The sequence below is a fragment of the Carassius carassius genome, chromosome 48, assembly GCF_963082965.1.
Source record: "Carassius carassius chromosome 48, fCarCar2.1, whole genome shotgun sequence".
NCBI classification, from domain to species: Eukaryota; Metazoa; Chordata; class Actinopteri; order Cypriniformes; family Cyprinidae; genus Carassius; species Carassius carassius.
Window position 1 is genome coordinate 2,865,493 of NC_081802.1, and position 21,300 is coordinate 2,886,792.

The following is a 21,300-nucleotide window of genomic DNA, read 5'->3' on the forward strand; positions in this document are numbered from 1 at the left end:
AGTCCGGGGTAAGTATACAGCGATCTGCTAACAGTCCCACCACGTCTACTCCGTGTGTTTCTCTGCACAGGCCCAGTGCACCCAGGACGCGATCTTCCCAGATGTCCTTCACTGCGACGCCGGGACACCACGGACCCTGGTTGCATCCACAGCGGAGGACGCGAGCCGGGTCCCGGGCGACGACTTCTCCCCCTCCTGCCTTCGACATCTCCATCCGGAACCGCTTCGCTCCCCTCCGCGAGACAGGACGCGACGCTGTGATCATCGGAGACTCCATCGTCCGACACGTAAGTGCTACGTTAGCCGAAGGTAAAGTGCACACTCATTGTTTGCCTGGTGCTCGTGTTCTCGATGTTTCTGCGCAGATACCCGCGATCCTGAAGGTCGACGAGAGCCCCAGAGCGGTCGTGCTTCACGCCGGGGTTAACGACACCACGCTGTGGCAGACGGAGACTCTGAAGAGGGACTTCAGCAGCCTGATCGAGACGGTTCGCAGCACGATGCCCGCGGCGACGATCGTCGTGTCTGGACCACTGCCCACGTATCGACGAGGACACGAAAGGTTCAGTAGACTTTTTGCTTTAAATGAATGGCTGTTGTCATGGTGTAAAGAACAGAAACTGCTATTTGTTAATAACTGGAATCTTTTTTGGGAGCGTCCTAGGCTGTTTCGCGCTGATGGATTACACCCCAGCAGAATCGGAGCGGAGCTGCTCTCTGACAACATCTCCAGGACACTTCGCTCCATGTGACTAGTAAGACAATTCTCTAATAACTATTATGATGAGTTTTGTTCCACCCGCTTAAATGATAAAAGTACTTGTGCTGTAAAAACTATTAAGACTGTGTCTGTTCCCCGAATAGTGAGGTCAAAATATAATGTAGGATCTAGAAAAAATCTTATCGTAATTAAACCAGAAAAATGTAAAGTAAATGAACAAAAACAATTTTTAAAGTTTGGGCTCATAAATATTAGATCACTCACACCCAAAGCAGTTATTGTAAATGAAATGATCACAGAAAATAGTTTTGATGTACTCTGCTTGACTGAAACCTGGCTAAAACCAAATGATTATTTTGGTCTAAATGAGTCTACTCCACCAAACTACTGTTATAAGCATGAGCCCCGTCAGACTGGTCGTGGAGGAGGTGTTGCAACAATATATAGTGATATTCTCAATGTTACCCAGAAAACAGGATACAGGTTTAACTCTTTTGAAATACTTCTGCTAAATGTTACACTGTCAGACATGCAAAAGAAGTCTAATGTATCTCTTGCTCTGGCTACTGTGTATAGACCACCAGGGCCGTATACAGAATTCCTAAAAGAATTTGCAGATTTCCTCTCAGACCTTCTAGTTACAGTTGATAAGGCGCTAATCATGGGAGATTTTAATATTCACGTTGATAATGCAAATGATACATTAGGACTTGCGTTTACTGACCTAATAAACTCCTTTGGAGTCAAGCAAAATGTCACCGGGCCCACTCATCGTTTTAATCATACACTAGATCTAATTATATCGCATGGAATCGATCTTACTGCTATAGATATTGTACCCCAATGTGATGAAATTACAGACCATTTCCTTGTATCGTGCATGCTGCGTATCACTGATATTAACTATATGTCTCAGCGTTACCGTCTGGGCAGAACTATTGTTCCAGCCACCAAAGACAGATTCGCAAATAACCTGCCTGATCTATCTCAACTGCTATTTGTACACAAAAATACACATGAATTAGACGAAATTACTGACAACATGGGCACTATTTTCTCTAATACATTAGAAGCTGTTGCCCCCATCAAATTGAAAAAGGTTAGAGAAAAACGTACTGTGCCATGGTATAAGAGTAATACTCACTCTCTCAAGAAAGTAACTCGTAGTCTTGAACGCAAATGGAGAAAAACTAACTTGGAAGTTTTTAAAATTGCATGGAAAAACAGTATGTCCAGGTATAGACAGGCTCTAAAAACTGCTAGGGAAGAGCATATCCACAAACTCATTGAAAATAACCAAAACAATCCAAGGTTTTTATTTAGCACAGTGGCTAAATTAACAAATTACCAGACGCCACCTGATTCAAATATTCCACCAACGTTAAATAGTAATGACTTTATGAATTTCTTCACTGATAAAATAGATAACATTAGAAATACAATAGCGAATGTAGATTCTACAGCGTCTAACACTTCAGTTTCATCCATCGCACCCAAAGATAAACTGCAGTGCTTTACAAATATAGGACAGGAAGAGCTAAATAAACTTATCACTGTATCTAAACCAACAACATGTTTATTAGATCCTGTACCCACTAAATTACTAAAAGAGCTGTTACCTGTAGCCGAAGAACCGCTTCTCAATATCATTAACTCGTCGTTATCTTTAGGTCACGTCCCAAAACCATTCAAGCTGGCGGTTATCAAGCCTCTTATTAAGAAACCAAAACTAGATCCTAGTGTACTGGCAAATTATAGGCCTATTTCAAATCTTCCATTTATGTCTAAAATTTTAGAAAAAGTTGTGTCTGCTCAATTGAGCACCTTCCTGCATAAAAATGATCTGTATGAAGAATTTCAGTCAGGTTTTAGGCCCCACCATAGCACAGAAACTGCACTTGTTAAAATTACAAATGACCTGCTTCTTGCGTCAGATCAAGGCTGCATCTCATTTCTAGTCTTACTTGATCTTAGTGCTGCGTTCGACACCATAGATCATGACATACTCATAGATCGATTACAAAACTATACAGGTATTCAAGGGCAGGCTCTAAGATGGTTTAGATCCTACCTGTCCGATCGCTACCATTTTGTTTACTTAAATGGGGTGTCATCTCATTTATCATCAGTAAAATATGGAGTGCCACAAGGATCCGTCCTAGGTCCCCTTCTATTTTCAATATACATGTTGCCCCTTGGTAATATTATTAGAAAATACGGAATTAGCTTCCACTGTTATGCTGATGATACTCAGCTATATATTTCAACGAGACCAGATGAAACTTCCCAATTATCTAAGCTAACAGAGTGTGTTAAAAATGTAAAAGATTGGATGACAAATAATTTTCTCCAATTAAATTCAGATAAGACAGAGATATTAATTATTGGACCAAAAAACACCACACAGAATCTTGTAGATTACAATCTGCAACTAGACGGATGTACTGTTACTTCCTCTACAGTCAGAAATCTGGGTGTTATATTGGACAGCAATTTGTCTTTTGAAAATCATATTTCCAATGTTACAAAAACCGCATTCTTCCATCTTAGAAACATTGCCAAGCTACGAAACATGTTATCTGTTTCTGATGCAGAAAAGCTAGTTCATGCATTCATGACCTCTAGACTGGACTATTGTAATGCACTTCTAGGTGGTTGTCCTGCTTCGTCAATAAACAAGCTACAGGTAGTCCAAAATGCAGCAGCTAGAGTCCTTACCAGGTCAAGAAAATATGATCATATTACCCCAATTTTACAGTCTCTGCACTGGCTACCTATTAAGTTCCGTATCAGTTACAAATTATCATTACTTACCTATAAGGCCCTAAATGGTTTAGCTCCTGCGTACCTAACTAGCCTTCTACCACGCTACAACCCATCACGCACCCTAAGGTCACAAAACGCTGGACTTTTGGTAGTTCCTAGGATAGCAAAGTCCACTAAAGGAGGTAGAGCTTTTTCACATCTGGCTCCCAAACTCTGGAATAGCCTTCCTGATAATGTTCGGGGTTCAGACACACTCTCTCTGTTTAAATCTAGATTAAAAACGAATCTCTTTCGCCAAGCATTCGAATAATGTATCTCTTAAATTGTGAGTGTAGTTGCATCTGCATTTTTATTCTTTAGCTTGGGTTAAACTAATTTTACTTTGTTGGATCAGCAGCTATGCTAATGATGTCTCTATTTTGTTTCTATGTTTTGCCACGGTAGGATTTACACAAGCTCCAGTCTGGATCCAGAACACCTGAGAAGAGATGATGCTGACCCTCAGAGGACCCCAGATGATCCTAACCTTGAATCAACAAACAGAACTAACAATTATTGCTACATGTGTGACTGCATCATATAATTACTATTAATTAATAATATTGATAGTTCATCATCTAGCTGACTACGTCTTGTATTATTATTATTATTTTTATTTTTCTAAAATCCTGTCAAACGTGCACAAACTACTAGCTACTACTAAATATTGTAGAAACATAATTTTCTGTAAAGTTGCTTTGTAACGATTTGTATTGTAAAAAGCGCTATACAAATAAACTTGAATTGAATTGAATTGAATTGAATTCATGTTCGGTTACATGATTGCGCTCCAAGTGTTGAAATTGAGGTATTAACATTGGTTGTTCTTCTTTTTTCTGCAGTGTTTACATTTGACTTAATTGGTTTCAGTGTCTACTGAAGTCAAACAAAATGAGTTCATCTATATTCAGTGAATGCATGTGACACTCCAGCAGCTCCATATACAAGTCAAACTCAAACTGATTGTTGTTGGATTTCTTCAGATCTGGACAGAAATGGAGGTTCATCTTCTGGTGGACAAACAACTTGTGCAGGCGATAGACGTGGTTAATGTGTGTTAGTCTGTGGATAGTGTGCGTGGGAGCGAGTGAGTGAGCAGCATATGGCTGAAAGCACTTCCGCAATTTAACTTCCTTGTATTTAATGTGAAATAAACTTTAACTCTTTTAAATAAATGCTCATGCTTAAAAAAAGATTTTATCAAAACCACCCGTTTCTGTAAAATATGAAAATAGGCCTATCACATGTGTATGTGACATAGTAAGAATTATATTCCATGGCATATCATCCTCCTCTCACTCTTTAAATAGATAAGCTGTATTAGTTTCTGTAGTTATTTTCAGCACTAGCAAAACATTGCATGAGTTAATTAGAATTATTCTATTCTGTTCTAATTCTGTTTTCTGAAGAACTTGTTTACCTGTCAACATTATTAATCATTTTAAGAACAAATGCAACACCTGAATTACTGCAAGCTGTAAAACTTTATGGTATAATTTTTCATCATTTGCATAATAGTTATTTTCATATATTTAACACTACCTCAATTTATTCACAACCGCATACTGTCATGCAAAAGATCACTCTTAAAATGCCTTTCATCAGAAAGTTTAAAACACAAGCCTATTTTAAGAACCAAAAAATAAATAAATTTCCAAAACCCCATGACTGCATTAAAGTGGTCATAAAGTGGTCTGCAAAAATTGTATAAGTACGTCATCCTTGCTAACAGTTAAACCATGGCCGCTTTATATAACACCATAAGTTACATTGTTAGACTAGCGCTCTCTAGTGTTCACAACAAGAGTTCACTCTACAAAATCTTTTCATTACCTGCTAAAGACGTTGTTCATCACCGACAGAAAACGGAATAAAATGATATATTTTGGTTCAGATGACAGCAGGTAAGGATTTACTTCATCAAGCCCTCTTGTTGTTCTTTACATTAAATAAAGCAATTAAATAACTCAAAACTATTTGGCTACTACAAAGTTTGATTTAAACATATGACACTACCACTGATATGAGTAGTTAATGGTTAATGGACGATGACTAAAACATCTAGTTTTTCCCCATGCCATCTCCAGCTTTAACAGATTACACATCAATCATTACCTGTGTTCTGTTATTCATTTCCGTAATTCATTCTACATCCTTAATTTTTATCTCTTCCTCAATTATAATGCAAATACCATTACCCATTACTCATTTAATCTGTACCAGTTTAACTTTTTCAACCTAATTTTAAGGGGGACATCTTAACCTTTCATTACGGACATAAAATTGTTATTTTGTGAATTATAACACATTTACAGCATTTACCCAGTTTATTGCAAAACCACAAACAGAGTAAATACTGTACTCCTCATAATACAGTACAAGTTTGTCAAAAGACAAAAGAGTGCAAAGGTTAACAGAACAATTTTCCAGTGGCCTTTGGAAGTATTTTCCCATTTATTTTGTCAATAGAGATTTCACAAAGAGAGAGAGAGAGAGAGAGAGAGAGAAATACTGTAAAATAGAGAGTAAAATACTGTAAACCACATTTTTGATCAAAGGAATGTGTGTGTGTGTGTGTGTGTGTTTGTGCTTTACCTTACATTGTACTTTATTTTACAGTTTTTCTCGATTGCTAAAACACATTTCTTGAAAGCAGCTCACCTTTTCTCTTAAACCTCTTTTCACCTTTTTTTTAAAGTGGTAAAATATAACTTAATTCATACCATATTTCTGATATCATCGATCAATCTTATCAGATTAACTTTGATTGTTCACTTTTATTTTATTTCCGTGAGTGCAGTACACCTGCAAAGCGTTAGCACTCGTTAGCTTGTCATTAGCGTCTTCATTCGAACCTATCGCTGTATTCTTTTCTCCTCTCCCTCGCTCCAGTTTTTCACAAGTTCATCAAACAACCGCAGTAAGAATATTTCATTAAGCACGGTGAGTAATGGCTTCTCCTATCATTGTTTCTTGCACCTCTTGCCACATGTACAGTTTATCTATCTCTGTCGCTGATGAGGGATTCACATGTGATAAATGCAGGGAAATAGTTAGGCTGACAGAGAAGATTTCAGAATTAGAGACACGCATCCAAACTTTAATTGAGGACAGTAAGAATGTTAGGGCTCTAGATACGGCTTTGGATGCGTCTAGCTCAGGGATTCCTGTACATTGTTCGGTTCCCGGGAACAGAGCCCCTGCAGCAGGGCAACTGGGTGACGGTGAGGCAGCGTAGTCGTGGGTCAAAACACCGCTCTTCTGTTCCGATCAATACATTAAACATGTTCTCCCCACTCAGTGATGCACCCACTGAGAGACCTGATGAAAGTGCTCTAGTTATTGGTGATTCTATTGTACGGAACGTGAATATAGAGACACCAGCCACCATAGTCAAATGTTTACTGGGAGAAAGAGCGCCTGACATCTTGGCAAATTTAAAAGTGCTGGCTAATGCTAAACGTAAATACAGTAAGATTGTTATTCATGCCGGCGCTAATGATGTTCGACTTCGCCAGTCGGAGATCACTAAAAATAACATTAAAGAGGTGTGTGAACTTGCAAGCACGATGTCAGACACTGTAATATGCTCTGGTCCCCTCCCTGCTTACCGTGGTGATGAGATGCATAGCAGATTGTCATCACTCAATGGCTGGATGTCTAAGTGGTGCCCACAGAATAGCATAGGTTTCATAGACAATTGGACAAGCTTTTGGGGCAGACCTGACCTGTTTAAAAGAGATGGTCTTCATCCCTCCTGGGGTGGCGCCAATCTTCTCTCTAGAAATATGGCAAATAGTCTTAGTGTTTATACTTGACTAACTGGGGCCCAGATCAGGAAGCAGACAGACTGGCTAAACCGACCGTCTGCTAGCCGCCTCCCGTCACAGAGGTCAGTTAATTCTCAGCACATAGAGACTTTTTCACCTAGATATCACACTATAGAGACTGTGTCTGTTCCCCGAACTAGAAAAAACAAAAAACGTCCAAACCAAGTTAAGATTAACAATTTAATTGAGGTTCAACAAATAAAAAACAGAAGCAATATGGATAAACAAATGATGAAGCTTGGCTTATTGAATATCAGATCCCTTTCTACGAAAACACTTTTTGTAAATAATATGATCACTGATCATAATATAGATGTACTCTGTTTGACAGAAACCTGGCTAAAACCTGATGATTACATTATTTTAAATGAGTCCACCCCCCAAGATTACTGTTATAAACATGAGCCGCGTCTAAAAGGCAAAGGTGGAGGTGTTGCTTCAATTTATAACAACGTTTTCAGGATCTCTCAGAGAGCAGGCTTCAAGTATAACTCATTTGAAGTAATGGTACTTCATATAACATTATCCAGAGAAACAAATGTTAATGATAAATCCTCTGTTATGTTTGTACTGGCTACTGTATACAGGCCACCAGGGCACCATACAGACTTTATTAAAGAGATTGGTGATTTTACATCCGAGTTAGTTCTGGCTGCAGATAAAGTCTTAATAGTTGGTGATTTTAATGTCCATGTTGATAATGAAAACGATGCATTGGGATCAGCATTTATAGACATTCTGAACTCTATTGGTGTTAGACAACACGTTTCAGGACCTACTCATTGTCGAAATCATACTCTAGATTTAATACTGTCACATGGAATTGATGTTGATGGTGTTGAAATTATTCAGCCAAGTGATGATATCTCAGATCATTATTTAGTTCTGTGCAAACTTCATATAGCCAAAATTGTAAATCCTACTTCTTGTTACAAGTATGGAAGAACCATCACTTCTAACACAAAAGACTGCTTTTTAAGTTATCTTCCTGATGTATCCAAATTCCTTAGCATATCCAAAACCTCAGAACTTGATGATGTAACAGAAACTATGGACTCTCTCTTTTCTAGCACTTTAAATAAAGTTGCTCCTTTACGCTTAAGGAAGGTTAAGGAAAACAGTTTGACACCATGGTATAATGAGCATACTCGCACCCTAAAGAGAGCAGCCCGAAAAATGGAGCGCAGCTGGAGGAAAACAAAACTAGAGGTGTTTCGTATTGCTTGGCGGGAAAGTAACATATCCTACAGAAAAGCATTAAAAACTGCTAGATCCGATTACTTTTCTTCTCTTTTAGAAGAAAACAAACATAACCCCAGGTATTTATTCAAAACAGTGGCTAAATTAACGAAAAATAAAGCCTCAACGAGTGTTGACATTTCCCAACATCACAGCAGTAATGACTTTATGAACTACTTTACTTCTAAAATCGATACTATTAGAGATAAAATTGCAACCATTCAGCCGTCAGCTACAGTATCACATCAGACAGTGCACTATAGACCCCCTGAGGAACAGTTCCACTCATTCTCTACTATAGGAGAGGAAGAATTGTATAAACTTGTTAAATCATCTAAACCAACAACATGTATGTTAGACCCTATACCATCTAAGCTCCTAATAGAGGTGCTTCCAGAAGTCATAGATCCTCTTCTGACTATTATTAATTCCTCATTGTCATTAGGATATGTCCCCAAAACCTTCAAACTGGCTGTTATTAAGCCTCTCATCAAAAAACCACAGCTTGACCCCAAATAACTAGTTAATTATAGACCAATCTCGAATCTCCCTTTTCTGTCCAAGATACTAGAAAAGGTGGTATCCTCACAATTACATTCCTTCTTAGAGAAAAATGGTATATGTGAGGATTTCCAGTCAGGATTTAGACCGTATCGTAGTACTGAGACTGCTCTCCTTAGAGTTACAAATGATCTGCTCTTATCATCTGATCGTGGGTGTATCTCTCTATTAGTTTTATTGGATCTTAGTGCTGCGTTTGACACAATTGACCACAAAATTCTTTTGCATAGACTTGAACACTTTGTTGGCATCAGTGGAAGTGCATTAGCATGGTTTAAATCGTACTTATGACCGCCATCAGTTCGTAGCAGTGAATGAAGATGTATCCTATCGATCACAAGTGCAGTATGGAGTACCTCAAGGCTCAGTACTAGGGCCGCTACTCTTCACGCTCTATATGTTACCCTTGGGAGATATCATCAGGAAACATGGTTTAGCTTTCACTGTTATGCTGATGATACTCAACTCTATATTTCTTCGCAGCCCGGTGAAACACACCAATTTGAAAAACTAATGGATTGCATAGTCGATATAAAAAACTGGATGACAAGTAATTTCTTACTGCTAAATTCTGAAAAAACAGAGGTGTTACTTATAGGACCTAAAAACTCCGCTTGTAATAACCTAGAACACTGTCTAAGACTTGATGGTTGCTCTGTCAATTCTTCGTCATCAGTTAGGAACCTAGGTGTGCTATTTGATCGCAATCTTTCCTTAGAAAGCCACGTTTCTAGCATTTGTAAAACTGCATTTTTCCATCTCAAAAATATATCTAAATTACGGCCTATGCTCTCAATGTCAAATGCAGAAATGTTAATCCATGCTTTTATGACCTCAAGGTTAGATTATTGTAATGCTTTATTGGGTGGTTGTTCTGCACGCTTAGTAAACAAACTACAGCTAGTCCAAAATGCAGCAGCAAGAGTTCTTACTAGAACCAGGAAGTATGACCATATTAGCCTAGTCCTGTCAACACTGCACTGGCTCCCTATCAAGCATCGTATAGATTTTAAAATATTGCTTATTACCTATAAAGCCCTGAATGGTTTAGCACCTCAGTATTTGAATGAGCTCCTTTTACATTATAATCCTCTATGTCCGCTACGTTCTCAAAACTCAGGCAATTTGATAATACCTAGAATATCAAAATCAACTGCGGGCGGCAGATCCTTTTCCTATTTGGCGCCTAAACTCTGGAATAACCTACCTAACATTGTTCGGGAGGCAGACACACTCTTGCAGTTTAAATCTAGATTAAAGACCCATCTCTTTAACCTGGCATACACATAACATACTAATATGCTTTTATTATCCAAATCCGTTAAAGGATTTTTAGGCTGCATTAATTAGGTAAACCGGAAACACTTCCCATAACACCCTATGTACTTGCTACATCATTAGAAGAATGGCATCTACACTAATATTTGTCTGTTTCTCTTTTGTTCCGAGGTCACCGTGGCCACCAGATCCAGTCTGTGTCCAGATCAGAGGGTCACTGCAGTCACCCGGATCCAGTACGTATCCAGACCAGATGCTGGATCAGCACCTAGAAAGGACCTCTACATCCCTGAAAGACAGCGGAGACCAGGACAACTAGAGCCCCAGATACAGATCCCCTGTAAAGACCTTGTCTCAAAGGAGCACCAGGACAAGACCACAGGAAACAGATGATTCTTCTGCACAATCTGACTTTGCTGCAGCCTGGAATTGAACTACTGGTTTCGTCTGGTCAGAGGAGAACTGGCCCCCCAACTGAGCCTGGTTTCTCCCAAGGTTTTTTTCTCCATTCTGTCACCGATGGAGTTTCGGTTCCTTGCCGCCTCTGGCTTGCTTAGTTGGGGACACTTCATCTACAGCGATATCGTTGACTTGATTGCAAATAAATGCACAGACACTATTTAACTGAACAGAGATGACATAACTGAATTCAATAATGAACTGCCGTTAACTATCATTTTTTCATTATTGACACTGTTTTCCTAATGAATGTTGTTCAGTTGCTTTGACGCAATGCATTTTGTTTAAAGCGCTATATAAATAAAGGTGACTTTGACTTTAAACTGTGAACACACAACTCAATTTTCAAGCTACATTTACAAAACCTCAGACACTTCTTGCAAAACCAAACTTTCACCTCAAAACAGTTCAATCTGTGCTCAAAACTGAACTGTTGTCAAATCGTGCCCCGAGTCAATCAAAATTAAAAAAAAAACTACTGAACAGTCACTAAACACTACGTAGAAAAATAGAAAACACAACACTCAGGACATGAAGCTGGTGAAATAAATGTTTGTTCACTGTAGGCTAAATGCAAGTTGCAAAAAAAAAAAAAAAAAGTGCATTTACATGTACTGTATCACTTTTAAAAACAGAAATCATACGTGCTTACCACTTGTGTACAGTAAGCCTATGTATACTGTAAATATAAAGTACAAAAAATACAAATAAGTGAATTATTCAGCCACAGCATCATGTCTCCGTACTGGGTCAGGCCACAGGACTCCATCCACATCACAGGCCACATTTTGTCTGGCCAGGCAACGGGGAAAAAACCCCCCCTGGCATGCCGTATCCAGGCTTTTTGCATGCCTCCACACCTATGTCACCACAGGCAAGTCCCATGGCTTGCAGGAGATTTACCCTGGTGTAAGGTTGGCGTTCATATACCTTCCACCGCCATGAGAAGAATTCCTCAATGGGGTTTAGGAAAGGGGAGTACGGTGGAAGGCAAAGATTGATAAAATCTTGGTTCATATTGAACCACTCTCTAACCTGGAGGGCTCTGTGAAAACTCACATTATCCCAAACAACCACATAGATGGGATGCTCACCCTGCTGCCCCAACAGAGCATCTCGCATGTTATTGAGGAAAATGAGGAGCTGGTGAGTGTTGTAGGGCCCCAGGTTGGCATGATGGTGGACAACCCCATGATTGCTGATGGCAGCACATAATGTGACATTGGCACCACGCTGCCCAGGAACACCAACAATGGCCCGATGGCCAATCACATTACGGCCTCTCCTTCTCCTTTTGGTGAGATTAAACCCAGCTTCATCCATATAGATGTATTCATGGGGTCTTTCCATTGCATCCAGTTCAAAAACCCTCTGTAGAAATAGATAGTTCTGTAAGTGATACGGAAAGTGATTTAGGCCACTACAGTAATCAACATTGAATGTGTCTGGATGTATGCCAACCTGTACATACTGGAATCTTTGCTCCTTTACTCTGAGTTGCGGTCAAAAGGCACTCTGTATAGCCGTTTCATGCGCAGTCTGTTGCGCTTGAGGACACGATCAACAGTAGGGAGGCTGACACTGTTTATACCCTCAAAATTTACATGGTCCTCAATGATCTTCTGCTGAATTTCACGCAGTTTAATGGCATTGTTCTCACGGACCAGATCAACAATTAGGGTCTCTTGGTGTGGGGAGAACATACCTGTCCTGCCACCCCCATGTGGCAGTCTTTCAATTCTACAAAAAGAGAACATTGAGTTACAAAAAATATACATGGAATACTAGGCCTACAAACAGACCAACCCTCCATTACAATACTACAGTACATTGGTACAGTGATGTACTGAAACATATTTACTTACAGTATACTGTGATACAGTATATAGTATGTCTTACAGTAATTGCTGTCAGCATTTACATACTAGACTATAATTTTAAAAAAAAAGTTATTACCTGTTCTCTTTTCTAAATCTTCGGATTATGGTGGACACAGTGAATCTACTAAGGTTTGGTTGTACCCTTTGTCCAGCCTCCCTCATGCTCATACCATGAACAAGAACATGGTCGATCACAGTAGCTCTGATTTCATCAGATATTACTGTTCTTTGTCTTTGCTGACCACCTCTCACACGGACTCTTCCTCTCAGATTTCTATCCATTGTAAGACCTCACAAACCAGTGCTCTCTGAACTGGCTTATATGTTCCCTCACATCATTAGCCACAAGTGTGATCAATTTTGAGTTGTTGTGTTCAACTGGTGACACCTGTGCTTTCATTGTGTTTGACTTTTGTCACTTGTGCTCACCATTCTGCAGCACAGGTGCATCACAATGAAAATGTGTTGACAAGTTGTGTCTAAACAGGTGAAAAGTGCTTATGGTTTTGCCAAAAGAGTGATTGATTCAATCAGTGGGTTCAGGCAACTGAGCATTTGGTTCAAACAATAGGGTTTAGTGTTTTAGCAATTGAGAAAAACTGTATTACTGATGAGTCTGTGGTTGATTTGTTTCAAAGGTTTTTATAGAATTATAAAAAACGAATTTCTCTATTGAAAAAAAAAAGGGATTGTCACTTCCAGAATAAACCGCTGGCTTCTTTAACAGTACAAATAAAGAAGTTTCAATGTTCTCTATACAGTATACAATTCAAGGATATAACATTTTATAATTATAATGCAATTTTTTTTTGTGTGCAAAGACCAGAAAATTAATCATAAAAATACAAAACCTGTTAACCAACAATAGTCTATTAACAAGAAGTCAGATTGCCTCGATCATCACACAGCTACACAGTTATCCACTGCAGTGGATAATTGCAGATAATATCAGAAATGTTTCCACTTTCAATGCAGTAAAAATGTATGCAACAAACAAAAATAAACTTTAAAGAAGAACCTAATAAAAATAACTGGAAGTATAAGAGTGCAAACACTTTTATAAATGGGGATGGGTTACTGGTGAATGAACCAATTAAATTAAAATTCTTACAAAAAAAATTAAATAATAGTAATAATTTAATACTCCATTATAATTGTAAGTTATGCGCTTAACCCTGAATTTTAAAAAGCAAACAACAACAACAAAAACATTTCTGTAAGATTTTCTCATTATATTCTTGTTTGCATCTTATTGATGAAGCCATGGCCTGCCAAGAGCTCACAAAAGACATATTGGGGATCTGGTTTTAAAAAGGTAGGAACCAATCAAATAAAAGCATGCAAAAATATCTGGTCACTTGCTGCATGTGACAACAACATTCACTCAGATGTCTGGGCTATATGGGGTCGGGTGGCCAGACAGAGGTCATTATTTAGCAAAAAAAAAAAAAAAAGAAACACCTAAGGGACCATTCACAAAGAATACATTTTTACTTTAAAAAAAGTGAGACACGAGGAGTATTAGGGGGGAATGTAATGAATGTTGTAAAATATGTGAGTGCTGCAGTCAAACACGTCTGTCTAGCTTGTGATTACACAGAAAAACATTCGGAGAGTACCCGAGTGGAATGGAAAACAGGTTCAGTCCGAAAGGCCCCTGAGACTATATCATAAACTTTCTGATGAAACCACATCACAGACCATTTGACATAAAATCTGCAGGCCTCCATTAAAATCTGAAGATGAAGAACATTTTAAGTGAATAAAGAATGGCTTCAGAAGGGGAAAGGTCCAGGAAAGGTTCTTACATTTTTTCTTGAAAGTGTCTATTTATCTTAGATGGTTTTATTGCTGCATTAAAGGATGAAAAAGATTGTATATGATTTAAGTTAGACTCATTCCTTACATCTTAAAAGCCTAAAACTGTAACAGAGGTGTGTAAACATTTTATAGCCATGGTGTGCTTCCAGTAACAGGCGATTTCACATTTCCATAAGAAGATAAAAGGTAAGGTGCTTTGTCATTAAGATTTGTCTGAAGTTGGGATCTTCTCGAATGTCCTGAAAAAAAAAAATCACAATTAAAAACAATTTTTGCACAATAAATGATAGGTTTCTCTCACTATGATGTCTGTAGGTGATCAGTCACACCTCCTGTGGCGAAAGTAAATCACAGCAGCTGCTGCAGACGCCAGCAGAAGAACAACACATATTCCTGCTACAGCAGCTGGAGACAGACCTGAATCTGGAACAGATGAAGACAGACAATCATTACTCATCTATAGCCTTGTTCAGACTGGTTTCTGTGGCAATGGCATTGCATTGGTAGGCCTACTCTAAAACAACAGCAGCAATACAATCTCATGAGGCAGAAACACAGGAAGCTGGAATGTGCCGCTTCTTCCGCTTAACTTGCAATTTACAACAACACAACCTTGTTTCTGCAAAGACATTCAGGATGTTTTCTACAAACAACGTCTGATGTATTTACATTTTACGTGGCGTGAGAAAGTCACACGGGCAAAAAAGCAATGCTAAATCAGAAATGCAATTCGAATGGGATTTTAAACCACATACGGAAAGGGATTTCATGTGATTTTTTCTTTTGCCATTCACACTTGCTTAATATGATTGGCTTCTAATCAGATATGCACCAAAATCGGAATTGGACTGACAGTCTATGCAAGGCATTGAAGACATTAAAGGTCTGAGAGAGTAAATATGAATTTAATCCAGTTTAAAGTGTCATACAGTGACATCAAAGATACTTCAGTACCAAGTTGTCAAGGTACTAAATGTAAGAGTCCTCTGTAAGAGTTCAAGTAGCTGAATGACTAAATCACACTTACTGATGACAGTAACGTCGAAGCTCTTTACACTGCTGATGCTGCGGCGACGACGATGACCGCTGCTGATCTGTAGTTTATAAAGTCCAGAGTCTGTGGTTCTGGTGTTTGTGATGGTCAGAGATCCAGTCTGAAGATCCAGCTTCAGTCTGTCTCTGAATCTCTCAGGACAATGAAAATCAGTGCAGGTCTTATTGGGCTCTCCAGTGATTTGAGCGAGGCGAGTGTCATTAAAATACCATGTCATCACATGATTTGGGTTTTTCATTACAGCAGGATCTAAAGTAACAGATTCTCCCTCCTTCACTGACTTTCTCATCATTTCATCTCGTTGAGCAGCAGAAACACCTGAAACACAAACCAACAGCTGCTGGGGGAGCTTTTTGGGGAGAGAAACTCTACAGCATGAGAAAAAAGCGTGAACATAACTGCAGATTGCATGTTCTGCACAGCAACATTTATTTGTAGGGGACGCAAGCACCAAAGACTGTGCTTTCATAAAGAAATGCACTTTTTTACTTGTCACTCTAAAATGGTAGGCTATAAAAAGATGCATTAAATTGCACTGGAATCCTTCAGATCCTACACATAACCAGAGAAATCAAATTGTAAAAGATATCTCTATTTCAGCAAGAAGACTATTCTACCTGTCCCCAGCCATTTGTCCAATTTAAATAAAATTTGGCATGCATTATCTAGGGAAAATGTTCAAAGTTGTTTGGAACTTCAGCTTTTTTTGTGTGGCCCACAATAACTAATAATTACCAAATTTGATCATTTTCCAAAGGTAAGTGGTGCTATAATAAAAGCAAATTAAAATTTAAAAAAAAGTGACAAGTCCACAGGGTACAGAAATTAAATTTAAGTGCAAATGTGTCAAATGTGCTTGAATTGCTAATGAACTAGGAACATTATTGAGTATAAAATATCAGATGCATTTAAACAGAATATAAGAGAAGGTGATCAGATGTGGATGAGAAACTGACATCTCCACCAGATCAAACTGGAGCTTTTTTGCCTTCATTTATTTATAGAGTACAGTATGGACAGACAGGTGAAGTGGGAGAAAGAGGGGGACGAGATTGAAAGGACCAGAGTGTAGCTTCCAAACTAACTGTTAAATCTATTGATGTGCCAATGGAAAGACAATTTTGATTTCATTTATACTGTTATGATGCAGCTACAGCTAAAGAGAAAATGCAGCTCTAAATCTCATTGCTTTAAAAGCTTTTAAACATGAATAATCTTTATTTAAACTTTGTTAAATTACTCACCACGGACAGAAACGCTGAAGGTCTTTTCACTGATGCTGCTGCTGCTGAAGATCTTCAGTTGATAAACTCCCAAATCTGTGGGTCTGGTGTTCGTGATGGTCAGAGATCCAGTCTGATGATCAAGCTTCAGTCTGTCTCTGAATCTCTCAGTACCTTCATTACACTGAACATCTGTACAGGTCTTACTGGGATCTCCATTAATTTGAGCGATGCGAGTCTCATTGAAATACCATCTAATTCTGTCTTCCAGGGTTTTTTTAATACCAGTGTGAAGAGTGACTGAATCTCCCTCCATCACTAACACCAGCACTTCATCGGTCTCAACACCAGATCTCCCTGAAGAAGAAAAAAAAAAACAATCTTTTCACCTTTGGGAAGATGGGAAAATAATATACAATAGCCAAAAATTGCAGTGGACAACCAAAACACCCTAGCAACCATCCAGAATACCCTAGCGACACTTTAGCTTCCACCTACTACCTATATGTATTTATAAATATAAATTCAATGAAACATTTAAAATAAAAATAGAAAACAAGGCAACAATAACAAAACTGAAAGCAATATATAAAGAACAACAGTGGATGGGATATTAATGCTTTAAGGTAAACAAATCAGAAACCATTTGAAACCAAATATGCTACAGAAAAGTACAGGAAAACTGCCTCCATATTTAGCCCAGTCCCTTCATTAAATGTTTCCATTTCTCAGTATGACTCAATCTTTTCCATTGCATAAATCTGCCTCCAAATCTCCTTAACCATTTCTCAAGTGTCGGTAGCATTTAGCAGAGTATTCATAAAAAATACATTCTGTTCTCACCTTGTATTTAAACTGGCTTAAATCCCTAATTTTCTATTAAGGGGATATAACTAAAGGTGTGCATTTAGCACTTTTGTGCCTCATATATAAAATGCACCAGAAAATTAATTTATTGCCATTTTAAACCACATTAAGAATCAAATAATATACCACAAAATTCTGTTTTAATATTATCTTTTACAGTTTGAATGCCCATGTAAATACCATTCACACTTTTATTTGGCAGACGTTATAATAGCTGTATTTTCCACAAAAACAAAAATGCCAATTTTTCATCTCAGGATTTGTATGAGACGGGGTTTGTTTTAATTTAAAAAAAAAAAAAAATTTCATTATTTTTTTTTTATACCACGTCACATTTACAGGACCCCATTTTCTATAGTTTTGCCATGCAAAAAATAGACTTACTTTGTCATTCACAATCTGAAATTTCTCTTGTTTTCCCGCAGAAACGTGTCGAAAACTATTTGTGTCTACATCTTATAAGCTATCACAGACATTTCCACTTCAATTAATCCTGGACTTAAAAATTGCAGTTAAGTAGTTTTTTATATATTGCATTCATCAGACATTTGCCGACCAAAGTTAGGGACTATCTCAAAAGTCCAATATAAAAAAAGGTATCATGAGAAACATTTGAAAAAACAATGTGAAGCTCATGCAAGAGTAATTTATTTACGTGTAACACGTCGAATAGTACAAAAGTGTGAGTTCAAATAAATGACGGACATAAATGACTTATTCATTGGTAACTAGGCAACTACATTGTTATAAAATTGTTTTTTAAAATTTTCTTCAGAATATAGCATTAATGATGTTACAGCACATGCAAAATATTTCTAAACACCTCCAACAAATATTGCACTGTTTTCTGTCAAAAACTATTTATTTAAGTGTTTTTGATACATTTCTTGAGTGTAAACCTATTTAACATCCTGATCATGAAAATAAAATGTTCACAAACGTTTGTTACACATGATACATACATTTGTTTTTGAAAATGAAAAAAAATATATTTTTGTAAATATTCAAATCTATTTAACTTCCTGGTCATGTGACCCAGTGTTGCCAAACCCCCTATAATAATATCTTCTCAAATATTTCTCACACGTTACACATAGTTGTTTCTTTCACAAATTTGCCTTTGTTTATTTTATATTATGACTGTTCTTACATTTTCTACATACAAATCCTATTTAATGCATTTCTCAGAAAATGCCATTTAGCCTGGACCCACTAAATTACACAAGGACTAAAAATTACACAACAGTACAAAAAATTACTACTAAAATAAATGATTGGCAGATAAAATAGCGATGTTGATATTTTTGGATGAGAAATGTTTGTGACAAGTAGTGTAAAAATATCGGTAAACGCGACCAAGAAATAAAAAAAGTTTTCAGTAATTTGAATAATCCTCTAAAAACAACAAATGTATTTTCAAAATAAAACAATATAGGAATGTACAACGTGTGAATATAATGCATTGCGTGTTGAGGTTATTTCGGATTTTAATACTTCAGAAATTCACCAAAAGTACACACAATCTTATTTCCAAAATCCAAGTCATGTAACATGTGTCTAAGATGTGTGTTAGATGTGTGTGAAGCTATTACAACTGGTGTGACTTCATTGGGTCACATGTCCAGGAAGTTATATAGATTTGTATATTTAAAAAAATCATAACAAATAAACACACACACACAAAATATAACATCTAAGTTGTGTATTATATGCTGCATGTACGCAGTAGATAATTTGAGCTCTTTAGAAAAAAACCAAAACAAAGTAGATTTATTTAATCGATTTACTTGTTTCTAACAGATATAATAATCATACGAATGTAAAAAAAAATTATCTTAATCTATACTTAATATATTTGCTTACATAAACTATACATTTAAAATATCACAGTTTTACTGTTTTTATGGAATAATGCACATATTTAACCAAGTTTATTTTGGATTTTGCACTTTTGAGACGCCCCCTAACTTGAGCCCAAGTGGATAATTTTGTGAGGACTTTTTTCATTCCTGATGCTTAAAACAATTACATCATCGAACAATATTATTATTAATTGTGATTTTATGATTTTAAGTGTGATCTGAACGAAATAGCTACAGCATGATTCACGACTATTTTGCGATTACATATACATTAAGCGTAATGCTAAAGAAAAGAACGAATGTCTAACGAATGTCCAACATAAAAACAACTTTACCGCAGTGACTTACAACGATAGTTCTAGTGAAATGAGCTGACACAAAACGAAACACATTCATCACATTCGTCTGTTTTAGTCGATTGTAGCATATTTTACCATACACAAACTCAACCCAGACCTCGAGCTAAATAAAAAACAAAACCCTATGTCCAATACAGAGCAATTGGGCCTAGATCTAACACAAAATGAAAAAGTCATTCTTCGTTCGGTTAATCTACCGGAAAATAAATAAATAATGTCTTACCATGTTCAGGAAAAAACAAGCACACTGACAGAAAAATAAACTGGTGTTAGTGATGGAGGGAGATTCAGTCACTCTTCACACTGGTATTAAAAAACAAAATAAATTTTTTTCACAAATTAAATTTTTTAAATAAAATTCAGTATAGACTCCAGTAAAGTGCCTCTCTTCCGTATTAAAAATGAAAGTAGCACGTAACATACCGGAAGGGAGCGGCACGTTGAAAACATTAGAACCCTTTATACATATTTATATTAGTGATGCTGTCTAACCTGGATGCGACTCAACAGATCTCGACAGAAAACTGATGCTCTGTTTATGAAGTACTGACACAAAATATAAATGATTTGCAACGTTTGTATTTTCACATCCAGTGTAAGCATGCAGCCTTTAGCTGTTGTGGCGTCCGGTGTACGGTGTATACACACTCGGCAGTGATTACAGGAGCTTTCAGAACGCTTCGTGAAGCTCAAATCTTTTGTTTAGAACTTTGAAAAAAAAAATCGAAATTCCGAAGTTTCGCCGCCAGATTGCTTTGATCTGACGCATGAAAGAGTGTCAACCGTTGTTGTTTTTTCTTAAAAATAAATACATTATTTAAAAAGGCGAATTGTCTGCTGGCTTTGATGTAAAAGCTCCGGTTTTTTTTATTGCAAAAATTTTACAAACATACAGCGAGACATAAATACACTCGAAGCAATCATAAAATAAAAACAAACATTATGGATTTGCATGTCAAATTATAGTATTATGGATACATAAAAGTGCAAAAATAAACTTACATTTAAAAAAAATAAATAATAATAATTAAAAACTTACCACTCTTTTTGTTATTTGTAAGTCTAAGAGATGAAACAAGAGAGTTCAATTACACAAAAAAGGGGGAAAGACAAAGGAGACTTAGGGGAGAGCAGGGGCGAAAGTACCATTTTTCAGAAAAACATAATTTTAAAAGATAATGTTGTAGACAGAGATATATTTCTGCTGTGGTCAGTAACTCAGAAGTGTGGTCTATCAATACCAGGTGGTATTTTGTAGAAATGTAGAAAGGCTTCAGTATAATTTCAATTTGAACATAAGTTGCACATTGTTACTTTTGACCCCATCGATTGGGATGAAAG

At 37.2% G+C, this 21,300-nt stretch overlaps 1 protein-coding gene across 1 annotated transcript; it reads right to left on the reverse strand.

Annotated features, from left to right (window-relative positions):
- Nucleotides 1–14,217: 14,217 nt before the first annotated feature.
- On the reverse strand, nucleotides 14,218–21,020 carry LOC132131667 (uncharacterized). The gene is made up of 5 exons (XM_059543735.1): nucleotides 20,999–21,020; nucleotides 16,893–17,228; nucleotides 15,622–15,966; nucleotides 14,924–15,017; nucleotides 14,218–14,833 (listed from the first exon to the last, which is right to left on the reverse strand). Exons 2-5 carry the CDS (start codon nucleotides 17,185–17,187, stop codon nucleotides 14,797–14,799), a joined length of 771 nt encoding a protein of 256 aa, XP_059399718.1. The 5' UTR covers nucleotides 17,188–17,228; nucleotides 20,999–21,020; the 3' UTR covers nucleotides 14,218–14,796.
- Between the last annotated feature and the right edge of the window lie 280 nt (nucleotides 21,021–21,300).